This window comes from Gallinula chloropus (assembly GCF_964237585.1).
Source record: "Gallinula chloropus genome assembly, chromosome: 4".
In the NCBI taxonomy this organism is placed as follows: domain Eukaryota; kingdom Metazoa; phylum Chordata; class Aves; order Gruiformes; family Rallidae; genus Gallinula; species Gallinula chloropus.
The window spans coordinates 78,217,232-78,238,715 of record NC_140088.1 but is presented as its reverse complement, the minus strand read 5'-3'; the positions used below and the strand labels follow the sequence as shown (position 1 = coordinate 78,238,715).

The 21,484-nt window shown below is 39.0% G+C and overlaps 1 protein-coding gene across 1 annotated transcript in view; it reads left to right on the top strand.

Annotated features, from left to right (window-relative positions):
• Positions 1-21,484, top strand: part of DCHS2 (dachsous cadherin-related 2) — a gene marked incomplete at both ends in the record, with an annotated part of 109,813 nt that overhangs the window by 75,580 nt on the left and 12,749 nt on the right. Inside the window, 7 exons of the mRNA XM_084263614.1 lie at positions 3,449-3,606; positions 4,755-5,589; positions 6,438-6,677; positions 11,709-11,843; positions 12,073-12,282; positions 13,526-14,383; positions 20,147-20,257. Of these exons, the coding sequence (XP_084119740.1) occupies positions 3,449-3,606; positions 4,755-5,589; positions 6,438-6,677; positions 11,709-11,843; positions 12,073-12,282; positions 13,526-14,383; positions 20,147-20,257 (2,547 nt within the window). The remainder of the gene's footprint in view (positions 1-3,448; positions 3,607-4,754; positions 5,590-6,437; positions 6,678-11,708; positions 11,844-12,072; positions 12,283-13,525; positions 14,384-20,146; positions 20,258-21,484) is intronic.

Here is a 21,484-nt window from a genome sequence, read left to right as displayed (position 1 = left end):
ACAGTGCTCTTCTCAACAGTTGAGGGACTGCCACAAGAGCTGTCAGTGTCACCTGTTCAGCTTGAAGAGTCACTGGGTAATTGGTAATGTTCTTGAGACCTTTAAAATGCCAAGATAGCAACAATAGTTTAGGCAATGCAGGAGGGATAATGACAAATCACAAAAAATTATGGAAGGAAAAATCTGTAAAAGAACAACAGATGAATTTTAGCCTTCAGAAGAGATATTTCCTTCAAAATGCCACCCACCCCCCACCCCACCCCCACTTCCCAGAAAATCAAAACAAATTGTTCTTAAACATTCATGTGTATGTATGGAAATGCATCATCATACGACCTCCACTTTTGTGTTATCACTGAAAGAGTGACATAATTCAGACGGAGATGAATTCCCTAGTGACGCTGGCAATTGCAAAGGGATTTGCCTGGCTTTCTTTGTGACTGTCAGTATGTTGTAGTATAGCATTTATGACAAAAATTAGTTTCTATTTCTGGAGCATGTTAAATTATTGCTTTGTCTGTTCAAGATAGCAGTAGCAAAGTGGAGGCATTTACAGTTGTTTTTGGACCAATTCTGCAGATACATTAGCACTGACCACCAGAGTGCTAGGAGAAGCACAGCAGTTAGCAGTTTACACAGATATCACAGATGAAGAGGCAGGTTTTGTACGTGTGTCTGTGGACAAGTGATTGTTCTCCAGGGTGATTTGCAAGTAGCATGCGGGGAGCATTCCTAGATTTGCAGAGGGGCATGGAGCTGTGGCACTGCTTTTCCCTTTTCAGTTGAGAAACAACTTTTCTTTCTTTTTTTTTTTCTTGGCTTTGGAGAACCTCATGTAAATGAAAGCTTGGTCAATGGGTTGGACAATGCAGAGTTGGAAAATATCAGTGAAAAAGAGCATCAGTTTATTGGCAAGTTAGAGTTGGAAGCACAAGAAGAGATTGGGGCCATCAAAGTCTAGCTATTGAGAATATTCTTTTCCCCTTCCATGCTTCATCTGCCCTTCTCAATTTCCTTCTTTCTTAGCCATTTCTCTTATACTTTCTTCCTTTTTCTCTTCATACCAAAAGGAACATCTTTGGGAGGGGGTGTATGATAGAAGCAGCAGTTGCATCATACAGGTGACTTAGAAACAAAAGCTGAGCAACCGTTTCTTGAAGTGCAGGGAGAACAAAAGAGCAATGACTGACATTATCTGAGTGTAAAATTTAAAACCATCTTTTTCCTTATTCCTCACTTCTAACTTCTAAAAAAATGAGGACAATGTTTTGGACTGTATTTAGGAAGTGAAGAAGTTACCTCTCACATGCACTTGCCCTTGGTAATCTCAGGCAAAAGTATTCGGAAATGGTCTATTCTTCAGTACACGTCACCTTATCATCTATTAAATCAGTCGAAAAGCAATTAGATAGGCTTTTGACATTCAGAAATGGAGTAATTTGCTTTAGCTGCAAAATGTAGTAGAAAAGTTCAATTAGTCTTTCTGTAGATAAATGGAAATCCATTTCATAAGGGTTTCTTTTCTTTACGTTTTGAAACGGTCCACGAATAAATTTTTTAAAGAGTGATAAAAATATCAGAGAAGTAGAAATTAGATGCATTGGTTTTAGCTGTCTTTATAGTGCAGTACCAAGTGCTCGCGGCCTCCTGCTCCAGGTTGCAATTGTGTATTTGTGATGTTTTTATTCTCTGATTTTATCTTTTTTACTTTTTTTTTGGGGGGGGGGGTGTCAGTTTGATAACTGTAGCTCCGTTTGGGTAGAAAAATGAAGGGCATGTTTTTTGTGCACTTCTGTTTGCTGTTTTCTTTTTCTTTTTAGTTCTCCCTGTTGGTTACTGTAAATGTCCGTTTTAGCAAAATGTTAGAAATGTGTGCATGCAGTTCACATTATGTGTTCTGGTTTTCATATCTCCTCTGCCTTTTGCTTAGCTGGGATTTTGGGCCATGAAACATTATATGGAACAAAATAGCGTATCTGTGAATGTAGACATACTGGTGGGACCTAAACCAGGAAAATAACCAAAAGCTATTTATGAAAACAGTAATATAGCAGCATTAATACTTTGAAACTGTCATGAAAAATGCAGAATGCAGGACTGTCTCGTTCCTTATAATTATCTCAACATACTTTTTCCTTTTGTTGGCAATTTCCTTGTTACGTTCCAGACTGCACGAGTCAACCCAGACGGGATTCATGGAGCATTAGAAAACTGTAGTCAGTCAAAAATAACAGAACAATATTAGAAACAAAAAAACCCTACTATCTGTTGATTGTGAAAACCCTGTTTTCTAACTAGCCTGCTCAGTGTTAGTTCAAATTTTACAGGTGGAAATGTTTTATGGTTGCAGGTAAGGCAATTAGATACAAAAATTAACATCTATATGTAGAGCTAACTAATATACACGTGCAGATTTGGAGAAAACAAACAGCTTCATGCTCACTTAGGTGCCTATAAACATATAATTCTTTATGGGTATTTTGTCTACAGCCTCTGCCCTGAATTTATTTTTACCACAGTTGTGAATTAGGATAGCAGCCATGACACTGCATGACTTCGTTTAACCCACTGGCACACCTTATTAAAAATACAGGTAGCAAGAAGTTGTTTGCATAGTATTTGAAGAGAGAAGCAAATACAACAAATCTGATTTTCTGTTTCTGGCAATGTATACCAAGTAATAGATGCTGTCCCATTTTACTAGAAATCGGAGTGTGTTTGTATTGCATTCCTTGAAAATGGGGGAGAAGTTATAATGAACTATTTGCTTGTCTGGGGTAGAATTTTTCTTTGCAATTCTAGAATCCATGGAATACAATGTAGTTATTACTCATAATTTTAACTAGATATGGCTTGTTTATTACCATGCAGCCAGCCCTTGATGAAGGATGAAAACATAATTTCCAATATTCACATGTTGCTTTGCAGCAACTTAGTGTAAAATTTTAGCTGTCTTGGTTAGCTCCTGGTTCAGAGTGCAGGTGGGGCTGGTGGCATCGCTGCAATTAAGGTGTCCTAGGGGTAGATTGGTCTGTAGCTTGTGAGGGAAATGAGTCAGCTTTGTGCCCAGCATCAATAGACCCTTCACATCAGCTCAGACTAACACTGAATTTGTGCTCTGGCCCTGCCTGGAGATAAGAACACTGTCTTGGGGTGTCTGCTGCTTACACTATTGATGTGAGTAGCATCAGTACAAAAGTGAGCTTTGATACTCCACAGTATTTCTCTCTAACTTTCTAAATCTAGAGTAAGTGGTTTACTATAATAGCTGTGTATTCAATGAAGGAAGAAGAGGTGAACCAAATGAAGCCAGAAACCTCTTAATAAGTGAAGCAGAGGTTCCCTTTCTGATGGCTTCTGCTCTTTCTTACTCATTAATTGCAATGGCAGTACTAGAGAGGCATCCTGAAGAGATCTGTAATATCTGATAACCATTTTTCCCCTGTAGAAGAAGATACAGGATACTTCCAGATTGATGCTGTCAGTGGGGAGTTAAGAACAACCCGCTCTCTGTCCCATGCTGAGAGATCAGGATACAGAGTGACGGTCACAGCCACGGACCAGGGAATGCCTTCACTTCAAGGACATGCTGCTGTTTACATCCAGGTGCTTTTTTGTATTGTACAGATGGGAAAATTAGGCTAGCTACTTAGTTGGGGTTACTTAATTAGGATAAGCTAGGGAAATAAGCTGAGAAAAGGGAGAAGTTCAAAATTATAACTGTTTGTCTCATAATTTTATTTAGCCTTTTTTATGTTGAGGGAGGAAATCAGCAGACTTGTATTTATTTGTTAAGAATACCCAACAGGATTCTGGTTGTCTTGCACATGGATGGTATTTCTGCTTTAGTAGGAGGTCGTTATGAACACTGGGAAAGAGAAAGAATATATCCAGGTAGGCAGAATTAAAAGCAAGTATCAGGAAGGACTGGAAGTGGGAGAGAATTAAACTGAAGTATCTCTTATAATAGATACTTCTTTTTCTCCACTATGCCACTCCCTTTTCTAAATTCTGTCTCTGTAACCTAATGTAAAGACAGCTCCTTTGTTTGCTGGTTTAAACAGGGCTGCTATGCATGGGAGTGTGAAATCCAGTGTGTGCTCTTTCTGCAGCCTGAATCTGCAGTTCATCAAACAGCTGTGGGGCTGCTTTGTCCAGGCTGCCAGTGCGCTCCTGTATCATCTGGGTGTCACTGAGGCTGCTATTGTCACATCACCCAAAATATGGTTAATTTTGGATAGCTTGGAAAAAATGCTTCAGTTAAGACAAGGCAAATGTGGCACCCACAGTTAAAGAGATTAAATATGCAAGCTTGGAACACCACAGCAATCCATAATGAATCCATAAATAATCCACCCTCTAATAAAAAAATCAGCTGTTTGTGTTTGGCAAACTGCATATCATACCATGCTTTCTTTGTCACATCTGTCCCCATGGTGCTGTCTCTATACAGAAAGTTAGTTGAAGTGCTTCGGAGCAGAGGCAGAGATAGTAGTCGAGTCATCACCTGTCATTCAGAGGGTGAGACACAATCTTGTCCACTTTTTTAAACGTGGAAGTGACAGATAGAGTTATGGAACAACTTGCCAAGCACTATTTGAGTTCTTACAGAGCATGTTGAGTTTGTTTTCTGGTTTAGGATAATTATAATCACAAATAATAAATTATCAAACTCAATTCAGGAAAAGAGTTTTTCATTACATTATTCATAAAAATAATGGGAAAACATTGCAGTCCTTGTGCTTTTGTTGCAGGTAATCCCACTTCCCAATGGGAGATCCATCTTCTCTCAAGATTTCAAGCACTTTGTTGTACCGGAAAGTTTTAAACCTGCACAAGTGTTGAATTCTCTGAAGTGGCCTGATACTCATCTAACAACTAACAGGAAACTGCAGTACAGTATCGCTAATGGTGATGATGTTCATTTTGAAATAGATAGCTTGACAGGAGACCTTTTTCTTTCCAAGGAACTTGACTATGAAACAGCTTCACACTTCCTTTTGCACATTACTATAAAGGATTATAATAATCCTCCACAGAATAACACCGTATTCCTAATGATTGACGTAGAAGATCAGAATGATCATTCTCCAGACTTTCAGGATGACTTTGTAGTGATTGGCATAGAGGAAAATGTACCTGTTGGCACTCTGGTTTACACATTCAACGCAAAAGATGGAGATGGCAGTTTTCTGAACAGCAAAATACAGTATTCCCTGGAAATGAGAAGCATGGGTGAAAATCCATTTCTTATTCACCCTTCATATGGCACATTGACCACAGCTTTTCCACTAGACAGAGAGATTACTCACTCTGTGATCCTTACAGTATCTGCATCAGACCAGGCGATGAATCTGACTGATCGCAGACTTGATTCCCTGGCTGCAAAAATTGTTATTCTAGATGTCAATGATAACAGCCCCAGTTTTACGTCTTTGCCTCTTTCCTATATCATGGAGGATGTGGAGGTGGGCTTCCTTGTGCACCGCATAACTGCAAAGGATCCTGATGAGGGAAGAAATGGACAAGTTACATATCACATTCTTTCGGGCAATGAAAACAAATCATTTGTGTTGGATAAAAACACAGGTACTGTAACTTCTGTTCTCTGGTGTTTCTTGTGCTGCGTGTCTCAGGGTAATATTTGGGAGCACATACAATGCAATACTGAGGTATGATGTTACTTTGGTATTCTACCCAGGAGACTTATCCTCAGAGGTGATTATCTCGGGCAGGGCAACACGTGTACTGTGTGCAGTAGACAAGCTCAGTGAGACTCAGCTCAAACATTTCTGTGTGTCTATTCCTGTGCTGTGTAGGTGTGCTGGAGTGCCTTCCCATAAGGAATGTGGGAAGGAAGTGTGTGCAATGAAATACTTCACATACATTTACATTTCTGCATGATGCACGCTTGAAGCATGTGCACACATGTTGTTATGTGTATGTACCGGGAAAGGCAAAGTCAGGATGAAGGCATGTGTGTTACACTGTGAGTGGAACATGTTCACTGGAGGCTCAAAGTCACCTCAGAATGAATTTCACTCTTCAGCCCTCTGAGATTCTCTGGTTCCTGAATGAGTTCTGTAACTAATACACCATTTGCACACAAATGCAAATCTCACCCTAATAGTTGCAGTATTTTCTGGTTCTCACTCTTATTTCAGTTCTAGTCTAAAAGTTTAGCCCAAATTTAAATAAATAGGAACCTCTGAACTTCACTTGAATGTACCAAGAATTCCAGAGTCAAAAATGAGTATTTCTAGGCCAATTAGCACTCTAAAGAGAATCGCAGGTAATGATTGACTCTGAGGTCTGGAAGCTGTGAAGCAGTGGTACCTTGTGCACAATGATGCTGCATTAAAGCTGTGAGTACTGGGACAACTGGGATCCTAACCCGGACCAGAATACTTTTTAAATACACTCTTTCTTTATAATAGGACTCCTAACTACAGCCCAGCTTCTGGACCGTGAGACTCAGGAGCGCTACAGTTTGACAGTCATGGCTCTGGATGACGGCAGTCCAGCTCTCTCTGCCACGCAGGTTCTAACCGTCGTTCTTCTTGACGTGAACGATGAGACACCGATATTTCTGAAGCAATTTTACGAAGCTGCAGTTCATGAAAACCAAGATCCAGGGGAGTTTGTCATAAAGGTGGAAGCTGTGGACAGAGATGCAGGTAACTTATGTCCTTTCACTATTGATGTGGGCCATAGCTGACCAGTCAAATCTGTGCTTGTATGTACAGCCGTTGTGCTTTTGCTAAGGCAATGTATGAGTTTTGAGTTTCAAGACATACCTGTTGGTTCACATCCTCAACCCTTACTAAGGGCTTGGAGGTAATCTGACTTGCATGCTAGCCTAGCTTCAGCTCAAACTTATATATTAAATGTTAAATGTGCACTTGGATGATGCAGCATACTGACTGTTGCTTTCACATGAGCATAGCCGGCGTGTCCTGGTTATAAATCAGCAAACAACGTTAAACACGGTTAAAATTAATGCTTGAACCTTTTGTTGCTCTCAATTAGAGCATTTGGATTAGTTTTAAAGCAGTTTACTAGGCAGGATCCTGGGTTTGTAAACAGGGAAATGTGCACTAATATTTTTTGACCAGAGAGGGGCACTGTCATCCAAGATTTTCCAGCTAGTTGATCTGGGAAGGGATGCTGGGACCCTCTCTGGATTTCAAGTCTGATTTTACATACATAAAAATGCTAATGTATTGCTTTTCAAACATGTACGGAATGGATAAGTAATAAAAGGGTGTTTCATGGGCTTTTTGAATCACAAGTAAGGACAGAATGTGGGAGAGTCTTTGCTAAGCAACAAACATTTTCCTTCAGTTCTTCAACTACCCGTTTCTTGTAAGATGTATGTGATGTTACAGGTTGTGTGCTGGAGACAATCTTATCTTCATTAATACCAAGCACAGTACATACAGTTGCAACATGGAGTGACACAGACTGTGTTGTCTGCAGTAAAGGTAAAATCTGGAAAGAAAATTAAGTATTATAATGCAGCTGCAGTTGGCCCACAGTTTGTCTCAGCTCAGTGAATGACTTCATTTTACCATGGGTTCACTTCCTGCACCTCTTTAGGATTGTTTAAGCTTGTGCTATCCCAAAAATAGATAAAGCAATAGGTCTTGTTAGCAAAATATTTTTTCTGTCTTCAGTAAGATTTTCCATTTTAATGGAGAATATGTATTGATCGCAAAGGTCTGATGTGAGCTCTGTAGAGGTGCTACCTAGAAGAGACATTTCACCACAAGTATGTAAAGTATTTATAAATTAGGAATGGGTGGGTAGCCTTCCCTATGAAAACCCTCATGACAGCTGAGCAGGGCTATAGTCTGCCTCTGTACCTCGCTCTTCCAAGTATTTTCTTTCTTTTATGGATCACACTATAAAAAACAAAGCCAGTATTTGAAGTAAAAATTTTGGAAGATAATAAAGAAGTGGGAGTTTTCTTGAATTCCTATCCCTCTCTTCTCTGTCCCTTATATTTATTTATTGCACATCTTGAGGGAAATACAGTGGAAGGGAAATTTTGGGAACCATTGGGAGAAGGGAGCAGGGGCAGCTTGGCAGGACAGCAAGGATGGGTATGCCAAGTGTACTGGGTGGCACAGTGTGTGCCTGCCTGTGCAGACACATTGGGCTGGATCAGTGTTGTGGCTGATGGTTCCTTCCTGCTCCTTGTTTTTTTTCCCCTAAGTACGTTTTCAGTAACCACAGTCTTTCTGTTGGGTCTTTTTCTCACACTTGCCTCATCTGGCCCTATGTCATGTGTGTATAACAATATTGTTCCAAACAAATACTGAAGTGATGCTCATAGTGTAAGAAAATAGGATTTGTATAGGAGTCATGTAAATATAATGCTATTCAGTTTTCTTAAATTTTTGGAACAGAATATTTTAATAAGACAACTCCTCTCATAGTGTTCTTTTTTTACATTATTTTTATTCTGTCTTTAAATTGCAGTTCAAATCCCAGTAATATTTGCACAGTTTCAGTGCAGGGTTTTCCTTCCACCAGTTTTTGTGGGTTTATTTTTACTTGATATGTTCCCTGACTGACCACAGGGAGGAATCATTTTTACTGACAATTGAAGCCATCATCAGCTTCTCATTTTATTTGTCATTCTACTACTTTCCCTGCAAAGGGAAGAGGGAATGAAAGTAGCTGTCACCTTTGCATTTGACCCAAGCTTTAGGCTTGCTTCTAGTTCAAAAGGTCATCTTCAGGAAATCTCTGCTAAAATTTTTGCTTGTAATGATTTTGTTCCATGTTGGTATCAATGAAATTTCTTGTTCAGCCGAGTCCCTCCCTGCACATTCCAAGAGCTGTACTTCCTGCAAGTCTGTGTCACGTTGCTTTCTCAAAGTTGTCTTACACTGTGGGAGCTCTCCACCCTCCCCAAGGCCAACATCTAAGTGCAATGCAAGTGTGAAAACACATGTAATCCAAGTAAATGCTGGAAACAAATGCACAGGAAAGCAAAGATACCTGCAGCACACTTAGGATGGGTCAGGGGTTTAGCCTCAGATATATCTTTGTAGAAGCTCTGAATGACCTGAACTAGCATTTGTCAAGGTCTGCTTTTAAGCAGATGTGCACTTCTGTGGTTCAGTACTTATGTTTGGAGCCTTAGGAGAAAAATCTCAGAAGGTTAATGATGACAGCTGACTTAAGAGTAACGAGATGGGCTTACTGCTGTTCACTAGACATTTTGTTTTGCTCATATCGTGGATTTTGGTCTTAACACTTGTGTTACAAAGATGAGACTTGGGCCCAGATTTGAGGAAGGAGGGACATTTGTTCTCATGGCTTCTTCACCAGTGTTGTCAGTAGATGTATCTAAAATGTAATGCCATGCCTGCTGCTTCATAGAAGCTGTGGTGGCACCCTGCGAGAGCAGGGGTGATGGGGGAGTGGGAAAGGGGGCTGGAGCTTTTTCCTGCTTGCAGTTCTGGCACTGTGCACCCACTCTGGCATTTGGCCCACAGGGACTCAGGTCCCTGCCACATGCCCATGTCAAGGAAGCGGCTTAGCTCCTCTTCCAGCTCATAATGCGCAGGAGGAATACTTTGTTTTCCATTTCAGTTTGTAATTTCAGAGCCCAAAATGTGACTAGCACTTGTACATAATTAACCAGAAGGTTGGTTTAAGTGCAAACGTTTCAGCTGCTGTGCCATGGTATATGACCATGGTATATTGAACCCCATTCCTCTCTTGGGCAGGGTGTGCAGCCTTCTCCTGCTACTAAGTGTATGCTCCCAGCAGCTGGATACGAGAAAGGAGACAGTACGTGCTTAGAAAATAAATGCAATTAAGGTGTTGCATATCTTTGTGCTTTGAAGCTTTAAAGTTTTCATTTCAGCCATGTGTGAATGGTCAACTTGAATGGCACCTGGATTTTTTTTTGCACAGTGAATAATGTCCATTGTGAAACCTGTGAGTGTACTGGGTTGAAGCGGTTCAGTTGCAGGAGACCAAAGGCTCATAGTTAGTATCAGTCCTGCAGTGTCATGTGTCTTTTTTTTCCATCTGTAGCATATTGGTGATTAAAGATTTGCAGCTCCATCTACGTTTCTCTCTTTTTAAATGTAGTTAAATGGTATCTAATATGGATAGATCAGGTAGCTTTAAACTTTCAAGACATTCTCCGTAATTATCCTTCCTGCTACAATTTTTTTCTTTTCTTCTGGAAGGCTGAAAGGATTTCTGTAGTTTGTTTTTCCTTCTGTTGTCAGTTGTATGAACATGTCCCTCCCTTGACTTAGTTTAGGTGCATATGCGTTTACAGTGCTAATTCTTTCAATCAAATTCCAGTAGCATTGTCCACTCTTCAGCAAAGCTTTCAAAGGCAAACAAGGGAAGTTATGGATGTTTCTTCTCTCATATTGGTGTTTCTCCATCAACTCAGGTGCAGATTGTCATGTTTGCTACTGCAGCAGATGAAACAGGCAGGCAGTGTTTAACTCTGAATAGCAGTTTTAGTATGACTAGGAGTGCTGTAGCTTTCCAGGTGCACTGCCCCTGCCCTACAAAAAGAGTGATTGTTGGTTGGGAAAACACTGAATTATTGAATGAAACTTCTAAAAATTGGGGAAAAATAATAGTAGTACAAACCTCTCAAGTATAATGAAGGATTAAACTCATTAAAGTTGAAATTTGAGTGTGATGGAGGTAAATGTCATCTCAGGAGGATGTTGAAACTGAAGATGTATGAAAGAAATGATTTTATGATTATTTTATAATAGATAAGACTGTGGAGTCACATTTCCTGCCGAACTCAGACGTGCAACTTTGAAAGACAGATTTTTAAAAGCTTGTGCAGTTTTAGTCTACTATCTCCTAGAGAGAGACAGGACAGCTGTACAGTACTATGTACAAATGGAAACTGAGCGGAAGTGGCATTCAGAAAAATTCTGAAGGAATTCCTTTCTGGAAATGTTGCATGACTTCATAAAACCAAGCAGGATCATTTCAGAGACTGGTTATAAGTGGGAGCAATCTAAAATAGTCTGAGATGGGCTGTTAGAATGTCCAACAAATTGTCTTTCATGCTGAAGACACCCAGGAGATGCCTACCTTGTGAGTGCTGACAGGAATTCAGCACCTACCTGTTTGGTATTACAAATATTTAGAAGTGGTGGACAGGCCTGGACATAGATGTTTCCTCTGAATGCTTATACTGTTCAGTGTTGTACTGTACAGAGATGCTTGTACTGACTCCAGATGAAGTTAAGTGGAGAACCAGAGCTGCTGGAGCAGCCTGATACTCTGCCTGACATCCTGTTGAGAAGCAAATGAACTACTCAGGAAGAGCGAAAGACAAATGCAGGGATTCCACAGCCTAAGTTAATGCTCTTTTGCACCAAGTTGTTATGTCAGCTTGTAAGGAGACATGTTCTGACTGCCAAGAAATGTTGCTGAGGTCGCTCTGAGTGACTGAAAAACTTTCGGCACAAAGCAGCAGCTGGATAAGAATTCTGAAGACCCAAATTTTAAACTATGATTTTTTTTTTTAATGTGTGTGTGTGTGTGCTGAAGAAGCAGCATTTACCCACTGCATTAAAAAGTACTAATTTGATCCATGATGCCTCTCCTGGAGTGGAGGGGTAGAAGAAACCAACAAATATGTATACCTGAATGTGAGGAGAGTGGCTGAGTCTTACTAAGACTTCCATTTTGCTTTTAAGGACTGAATTCCTTGCTTCACTATGAAATCTTACCAGCATCTGGTTATGAGAAATTCAGGATAAACTCGGACAGCGGAGAGCTTGTAACAACTGCATCACTTGACAGAGAAATCCAGGAGGTTTTCACTATCAAAGGTAACAGTGGGAAGTAGCTGCGTGTCTGTAAAATGGGAGTGAGAATGGGTGTGGTGTTGCTATTATCATTACCTTTTTTACACGCCATCTGAATTAGATGGAAGTAGTAAAACTTCCAGGTACAGAAGAGCATGAGATTTTTGCATAGCACAAATAACTCTCTCAGTATTTAGGAACATCTGTTGTTACACTCACAACCACTGTCTAAAATCTGCTTTGTTAATCTTAGTTTTGGTTCGAGATAGTGGAACCCCATCTCTGTCGAGCACAGTGACAGTTACCTGCAAAGTGCTGGATGAAAACGATCACTCTCCCACATTTCTTCTTCCTGCCTCCGAGATCCGTATTCCAGAGAACCAGCAGCCTTCTGTCATTTACATTACCCGGGCTGTGGATATGGATGCTGGCAGTAACGGAGCTCTAACTTACAAAATAATTGGTAAGTTCCACTCCATCATTTTTGTTAGTGTGAATCAGGAAGTATATAAACAGCAGCATCCAAGTTTTAGACTAGTCTTGATTTTGCCAGGCCTCCCTAACGCCTGTCTTGTCCACATACTTCTTTCATGTGGAAATAAAAAAAAAAGATCTTTCACCCATTTGTCAGCATGAATAAGCACTTTCCAGCCATACTTTCAGTCTGCTTTTTGGATTTGAAATAGTACAGAAAAGAAAAGCAAAATACTACCAAGTGCTGTAAGGAGGCATTCATCACAAAGGCATAATTTTATCCCATTTTGTTATAGCTGTGGGAGTTCTGAATGTAAATATACCCTTGCAAATAAGTACAAGAATTAATCTAAGTTTATTTATTTTATTGTACTTATTCAATTTTATTTCATGAGAGGAGCTTTCACCCAATAATTAGTAATGTCATATGTGGCTTTCATATTGCCAAACTCTCCCAGTGTCCGCTATGCCAATGTAAGCTCGACAGCTGTTCAAAGCCTCCTGTAATATCTTTGCACAAATACAAGTTTGCTGTGCTTACTTTGGTTTGTGGCTCTCAGCAATAACTCAAACGTGGGCAGATAGCTATTGTGGTAACAGCCAGCACATTTTTCTTTGAATAAACAGTTATGAATTCCTTTATGTTTTCTTGGGTTTGATTTTGCCATCTTTTATGATATTTAATTGAATTACCTTTGGTCTTTTTACATGTTATAAAGGATGTATGCCATTCAGTGTTACTGAAAACTCTGATGCATCTGTCAACTGCTTAATATTTACCTCTCCCTCCCCACACCCCCTAAATCAAGACTTTGCACAACCCTTCAATTCCAAGAGACAGGTTGTAGAAGAGAGCAAGGAGCAAGTAATTAGAACTGTCAGCAATGCTTTATAGGTTTCTGGAATTCATAACGATGGTTGGGAAGAGGTCACTTTATACAACAGCGTTGTTGCAGGAGATGCTGTTTGGGGAATAAAAGGCATGCATCTAGTGAAATAGCCACCCCATAAATTGATAGGACATTCTGTATTTACTGTCATTGCCACCCACTGATTTAAATGAAATGCAGGTTTTAATTTGAATAAGAGAAATGAAATATGTGATAGACACTTAAGTGCACCAGCTGTACGAGCAATTATATTGTTATTGCAATTAACTTAATGATATTCACAAGGGATTCTTTTTTCAAATGCAATTGTTTGTGATTTTTTTTTTTTTCTGTTTTTGACAGGTGGAAATGTTGGAGAATACTTCACACTAAATAACACTTCAGGAAAACTTCTGGTCACTCGTAGTTTAGACAGAGAAGATGTCAGCAATTTCACTCTTGTAATTGAGTGCCGTGACCTAGGCAGCCCCTCAAGAAGCTCCACTGCACAGCTCTATCTAATGGTCTTGGATGAAAATGACCACAACCCATTGTTTGCAAAAACCCAGTATCAAATCTCTGTGAGAGAAGACCTAGAGGAAGGCTCAGCCATCTTGGACCTCTTTGCTTCTGACAAAGATGAGGGCCTGAATGGTGAAGTTATGTACTCCCTCATTGATGATACCTTTGGAGCATTTGCTATCAACAGTCTAACAGGGTCTATAGTTACCACAAAGGCACTAGACCGGGAGACCAAATCCCAGTATACATTTAGGGCTGTAGCAAGTGACTGTAGCACCCATTTGCCAAGGAGTGCCACTGTCAGGGTTGTGGTCCACATTGATGATGTCAATGACAATGATCCCATTTTTTTACAGAATCCTATCAGGGCCTTTGTGCCTGCTGAGACCACTGTAAACGAGACAGTAGTCACTGTGAGAGCAGAGGATGTGGATCTGGGGCCAAATGGAACTGTATTTTTTAGTTTGATGGTAGTGGAAACTGTATTTCAGATTGATGTGAAGACAGGTGACATCATTCTTCAGGAGCCCTTGGTTGCCAAGAACTTCAGTACCCAGCTGCTAGTGACAGCTTCAGATCAAGGTATCTCACCTCGAACAGCCACAGCTGTGGTCATTATCTTTACAGAGGAACACGAGGAGGAGATTTTGTTCAGCCGTAGCCTGTATGAAGCAAGTGTGCCTGAGAACAGTGCAGCAGGTGGGCATCCAATCCCAATTTGTGTTCTTGTAGTTGCCAATCTCCCCTCCTCTTGGAATGGTAATTGGAATGAATAGTATAGAGAAGCCTTTTTCCTGGGTAGCAGCAGAAAAGAGTTAATTTGAATGAAGCAAATATCCATCTGCCCTTTAGCAGTGCACCAGAGAGCAAAAAGTCTGCTCTGTTAGCTGGAGGCATTGTCTGTGTCTGGAGTTTTCTGCCACAGCGCTGCTCACATTAAACAGAAGACTCCTGTGTCAGAGGTGTGCATTTCCATCCCTCAGCCTGGGAAGCCTTGAGCACCAGTAGGTTCACTCTTTTAGCAAAATGATTTTAAGGATGAGTAAACAGTGTTTACCCACCCATCTTTTCACTTTCCAACACACACGAGCTTGAATGTGATCAGTGGTGTGTACTACTTGCAACACAACATTTCTTGATTTTCCAAAACACTTGATGAACTGTAATAGCTTTCAGAGATACTCTATTACCTTATTGAAGTTTTGGATTTTCCAGAAGAAAGACTATGAGGTTGGGGGGGGAATGTGAGAGATTTGGAGGCTATGACACATTGCCACTCAGGCTTCTGCAGTGCATCTCTAGGCAGAGACTGTGTTATTGAGTGCTATCTATAGACCTAAATCACACAGAGTTTACATATTTATTTTTGTTTAGAATCATGCTAAGAATTGCTGCTCTACTTTTTCTCCAGAGAACACTTGTAGTTATGCCTTCTGCCAATTAGATACAGTAAGTGCCTTTTCCTGCTTCAGTGGAAGGGTTTATCCTGATGAGGGGCAGAGAAGAGTCTTTCACGTTTTTCTGTCCACAGATCCTGCTGTAGAATTCATCAGACATACTTATTCAAACACTGCCTTGCGAGGTTCACCTTGAAGACATAATTTGTCCTCTATAGATCAGGTTTCCCTCAGCAAAGTGAAAGTAATGTTTCTTTGTATCCTAAGGGTATCGTGAGACTAGTAAACAGCCTATATATTTGATTAGGATTTGATAAAAATGAAATGTGTTAATAATTTTGGAAAACCAATCAATTCTCTTGGATAATTACAAACAGAATAGTTAAGGGTGATGATGGTTGGTTGTTGCAGTAATTACTGCTGTGATTACTCACCCATTTCCTCCTCTCTGTCTGGGACTACAAGCCAAATTTTCAGCATTGTATTTTAAGATAATGGTATGACTGTTACCAAGGTTTCAAATAACAGAGTGAAAATAGGCAATAAGTTTTTTTTTTGGGAGGGGATTATATTTTTTAGTTAAGTTACTTTTAACCATAAATGAAATATTTTGGCTAGTCTTAAGGAGTTGTGATGAGTGATCAAACCACCAAGCTAGAACACCCTTCCAGCTCTCTCGCCGCCTGTTCAAAAACCATGGGATTTTGGAAAAAGTAGAAAGCTTCAAACAGGAAAGAGTGGAGTGGTCAGTGGTCAGGTGGTTAAAGCACTCTCCTGAAATATGAAAGGTGTAGATTCAAGCCTCCTCAGGCAGGAGAGCATTTCCTTTTCACTCCATCCTGAGCACTCTGAGTATAGAACCTATGGGGTAAGAAGTTCTTTAAACTTTTTTAGTGTTATTTTTTTTTGTTTGGGTTTTTATTTTATTTTATTTAAACCAGTGCTTTGTTTATTGCTTCTGTTACAAATGAAGAAAAAAAAATCCCTAAACACCTTTGCCCTTACATTTAAAAAAATGCTTTTTGTTCCATGAATCTGACCAGCATTTACAAGTAGCTTTAGACACCTTAAAATTAAATTTTTCTGTGAATGCAAGTCACAGATAGCCCAAGGCTTCCAAACCCTGTTTTACTAGCATCAGAACTGTACAGTAATTAATCATGTGTCACTTTGCATGGGAGAGTTTTCCCTGGGGAAATTGCTGCTTCCAGAAGATACCATTCTGGTGTCACAGCAGAAGATAGTCTGGTGTTAATCTGTCGCTTTCAGTCTTTTCATTGAGAGTCAATTGTGGTGAAGTTTGGGGGACCCTTAATCCCAGGTGTCCGCAAAGTGGAGAGACCAGGGTCCTTCCAGAGGCAACTCCTGGGCTCTCAATTTTGTCTCCCTTGCTGCAGCAGGCTTGTGGTTTCAGAAAGTGTCATAGGAACCTGTTTGTCAGACTTCCCATGGGAGTAAGGTCAAGGGTTTCAGTCTTTTCAGGGAAGATGGGCTTAACCTGCATTAAAATTTCCTTCCAGTTAAGAAAAAAAAAATAGTAAGAGGGAACATGGGTTTTGTTAGAAAACAAGTATTGGTTTAAAGAAAGAAAATACAATTCAGAGCTTTATGGGAACAGAGAAACTAATCTGATCCTAAATGTATGTTCATGGGTCAGGCTAGACAATCCAGACTGAAATCATGGAGATGCCCCAAGGAACTGAGGTAGCAGAATGCCATGATCAGATTGTTCTCCCATCCAATCTATAGAAAATACAAATAAGATTCAATTTAAGTTGTTTTGGTTAAAGAAAATTTAGCAACGCTTCAGGGTAAACAGGAGAGTTTCGTCCCAAAATTTTAGTTTGTATAGTTAATAAGAGTCATTTGCAAAGAAGATCAAATTCTTTTAAGAGTCTGACAGGTTTTACCAAATGCTAATACTATTTTGACTCAGTTTGTAACATTTTCTTATTTATATGAGCATAAGTAAATATAAAATATTTTACATTTTAGTGGGGGAAAAAAGCATGATTGTAATTAAAATTCTCATAGAAGTTAGCTCACAGGATATATGTGATCCTGGGACCTCTACAAGTATGAATGGTACCAGTGTATTCAGTCCAGGGGAGATTTACATTACATACTGATTATTTGTAGAACTGGTATTAATAAATGTGGCTTTCCTCCTAATTTTATTCTGCCTTAACTAATAGAGTGGGAAAACTAAGTTTATTTTTAAAAGAATAAAAAAATCTGAATAGTATAAATGACAAAAGCCAAAGCCAAGGGTCTTTAGTTTTCATTTAGTCTAAACTCGTCAATTGGGTGAGTGCCTCAGGAATTGGTCCTTGTGGTCGGATTTTCTCTAAGTGCTTGACCTCCAAGTTTAATGACCTTCAGAAAACCCCGTTCTTCTACTTTTTTGTTTAATATTAAATATTTAATGTCTTTAGATATTATAAACTGCATTACAACAGGCACTTAGAAGCCAGTGAATAAATAATCAAGTCACTGCAGTCTTCAGAGGGTAAGAAACCTTTGCTATTCACCAAGCTTTCACTCGGATGGTTGTTTGCATAGCACTTCCTTGGAGACAGATTCACCAGTGAAACTTGTTGACTCTTCTGTATTTTTTCAAATAGACAGAAAATAGGTAGCCTTTTATTCTCTAAGTCATCTCTTACTCTTTGTGCTCGGTAAGCTTTTTCTTTCATGAGTAATTAAAGAAATAATGGCAAGGATGGACCAGGGTTAGATGACAAAGAGGAAAAGAGACTACTATAATGAGTACTGAAGGGAGAAGAAAACAATGATATAGTGATACAATAGCTCAGTTTTTGAGTATATGTTTTATCTTAACGTAGAGTACAGCTATTGTTTTTTAGCCTGTTTGGTCAGGTAGGCAAATACTGTCCACTCTGCCTGCTGACTGAAGCAGGCGTAATGTAAATGTTTTTTTTTTAAAAAAAAGCAGTTTGAGATACTTTGAGATACTTTCAAATGCAATTAGGTCATATGTGACTGAGCTGAAATAAACCTAAATTTAAACACTTAAAAATCATGCTTTACTTCCTTTATTACTCAACTAATTCAGCTGTTCATTGGGTACCCTTTCAAGCCAATCTGACTGCTTTCTGTTATGATCCTGATCGCCCTCCTCCTTTGCTCTAGCTTCAGTGCTGATCTCGTCCTCCTCATGCCATTTCAGTGGGCTTTGCAGCCAGAAAGTTACCTTTCTCTTAAGGTTCTCCAGGTTGAGTGTTGTGACCTCTGCATGAAGCAGTATTTGAATCACACGTACTTGAAATTGTGAGCTCCAACAGGAGGGTACTGTCTTTCACTGTTTACCTGTGTAGGGCTTGTTTATGTCACAATAGATCTCAGAGTTTGGCTGTATTTTTTTAACAATGAATGGTATAAATTCACAGAATGAGTCATTATCCGTGAAATGTATCCAAAACAGAGGAAACAGAAACCTCTGCCAAAAAAAGATTGTAAACAATTTCAACTACATGAAACCCCTGAAACATAAAGGATTAGGATTTGAGAACCCAGAGCAATAATCTAACCTGACATCTGAAAAACAGAGATTCATGTAGAAATGCCTCTGCTTCCTTTATTTCTGGTAGTTTTTTTCTTAAATACACAAGCAAACAAACAGAAAGGCTGCTGGCAGCATTAGAAGATAAATAGTGACATTCTTCAGACCTTGAATTTTTTGCTTATCTTTAACACTGCTCCCAGGATGCTATGAAAGATTGCCATTGCACACTTTGGTAGTAAATCACAGTTTCTTGGCAATACAATTCAATCTGAAGCCACCTAGTTTAGTTCCTATAAAAAACCCCACGCTGCTGTGGGGTTCATATCAGTCTTTACCTATTGGACATTTACTTCCAGAACTTTTCTAGTAAACATCTTATATTGACTAGTAACAAAAATTACATCTGTCAAAATTGGCATATTTTGCTTTTAACAGTCAGATTTTAGGGGCAGATGACAATCCAATTAAATCAAAATTTCCTGAATATTAAATTTAATAAGTTGCAATGCTAAAATTAAAGTAGCAGATAGTTTTCAGAGCAGTGTTTCATTTTTACAATGAAGATATAAGGTCTTCTCCTCTAACATCCAGGACGCTGAATGTGAACAGCACGCTCTTTGTAATGTAATAAAATACGTAGTTGTCTGCAGTGCTTTTTAGAAGAGTTCAGGTTGCACAGTAACCTCACACCATCATAGTTACATGGAACCAATTACAATTAAATAATTTAAATCCATTAAAATAAATTGCCATATGTGCCAAAATTTCATAACTCACTTGAAAAGAATAAGTATTTGGAAATCTTGATAATGCTGTTTAAACTTGCTATATTTCTGTTACACGTGACAATTCTGAGCAGGATAATGTATTCAGTTCCACATTTTTTTCTCTAATCCTATTTCAAACAGGATTTTTACTTCGTGGCTCATGTATTCTATATTAAATTACTGCTTTTTTCATAGAATTTGGATTCTGCTTCAGTTGGCATATAGCTATGCATGTAGTTTCATCTTTTAATTCTGTGTCAAAAGATGGCTATATTTTTTAAAGAATAATAAAGAAAAATGCAAATTTAATTGTGATAAATGAAGCAAAAATAAACTCTATGGAGATCCAAGGGTAACATGAAGTCCTATGATACACAAAAAAAGGACAATTTTCCTTAAAAGAATTAATGAAAAGGTGAGATTTAAATGACCAACATAACCTGAATGAAAGGTAGGAATTGGTAATTCTAGTGGTACACAGGAGTTTGCAATTAGGAAAAGCTAAAACTTTTATCTAGGCAGGTGATGAAGCTGAAATCAGATGAGAAATCTGCTGGGCAAGTTGGGGTAGACAGTGTCTTGCCTTTAAGCTTGTAATGCAGTGAAAGTCACGGAGCAGTTGTTTTTATTGTCTACCATTTTAATTAATGAATAACTGCCTAGCCTAGCACATAGGTGTTTGGCTGTGCATCTACTGTTAATCAGAAAAATAGAAAATCATAATAAATCCTTCTAAAGTGCATATGATGGAAATGTCTTATTGCTTCCATAGGTACATCACTTCTAACTGTAGAAGCTTATGAACGTAAATTTACAGGAGAAAATATAAAATACAGCATCTTCAGTGACAAGGAAAACATATTCTCCATACACCCTGTTACAGGTACATTTTTATTACTCATTTTTTCCAACTATTTGTGTGTAGCTTAAATAGTATGGTCTCTAAAATAAAGCACGCTCCTAGCACAAGAACACGGGGTGAATGGAGTGTTACGCTTTGGTACAATTAATGAATTGTTAGTAAAGCCAGGGATGTGGAGTGACTTGCATTATTGTAAACTTCACATGGAAAGAAACTGAACACCAGTATGCTTATTTAAAACATGCAGTACTGATTAACTACTGATCACCAGGTGTTGGGAGTTGATAAACTACGGCTTTGTTATCCAAGCTGAGACTCCATCTTGTGTCTCATCATAAGTAGCTGAAAAACTCAATAAACAAAATCCTTCAAAACAGTTCTCATATAAGAAGCATTGGACCCTTGTTGATTTTAATGTTCTTTGCTTCAGGTGAAGCTTGACAAGTCTGAAGGTCAAGTATGTTTATTTTTTTGGCAGTTGTATTTGCATTCTGCAGCAGTCTGCTTTCACCTGCTTTTCAGTCAGAACTTCAGATGTCAGGAGAGTGATGCGTTCCCCTGTGTGTATTTACGTGCTCTCATCTAGCGCGTGTGTGTAGAGAGCATAACTACACTGGTTGCTTCCCAGCTCCTAAACATCTGCAACAACAGAGTTTGCATTCTTAATAACTGTAGTCTTTCTAGGATGGCATGTTCCATGTAAGCAGTTTCCTCAGAAATACTGTAAATAGTTTGTACTCTTAAAAAATGGACTTTTTTCCCCTGAGTTCCTGGAGTCTTTAATCCCTGGTGTAGTCCTGTAGAGCTATCATGGTTGATGCTGATGGACAGACAGTTAAAATTATTTTGTTTTGTTTAGATGAGGGGCAGTTAAAGTGCATATGGTTAATTTCCAAGTCATCATTATTTCACTGAAATAAAGCTGGAAAGATTAATCTTGGAGAGCATCTTAGATCTAGACATGTTTATCCCCCCAAAAATTATTCCTGTCCAATATCACCTTCCTTTTTTAATCAAGTCAGGCTGAAAAATGGTTACGTTGTGTTTTTAAGGTCTCATAAGCACTCTCTTCACAAACAATAGTGGAATTTCTATAGCAGTGGATGTCACAAGTAGTCTTTTTTTGATATTTGAGCCATTGTGGTTTCTTCTGTTTCCTTTCTTCTGTTTCACAGAAAATACTAATTGAAGTGCAGCCTTTTGGGACTTTGTAAGAGTAGTACTTACTTCAGCATTAATTTCAACCCC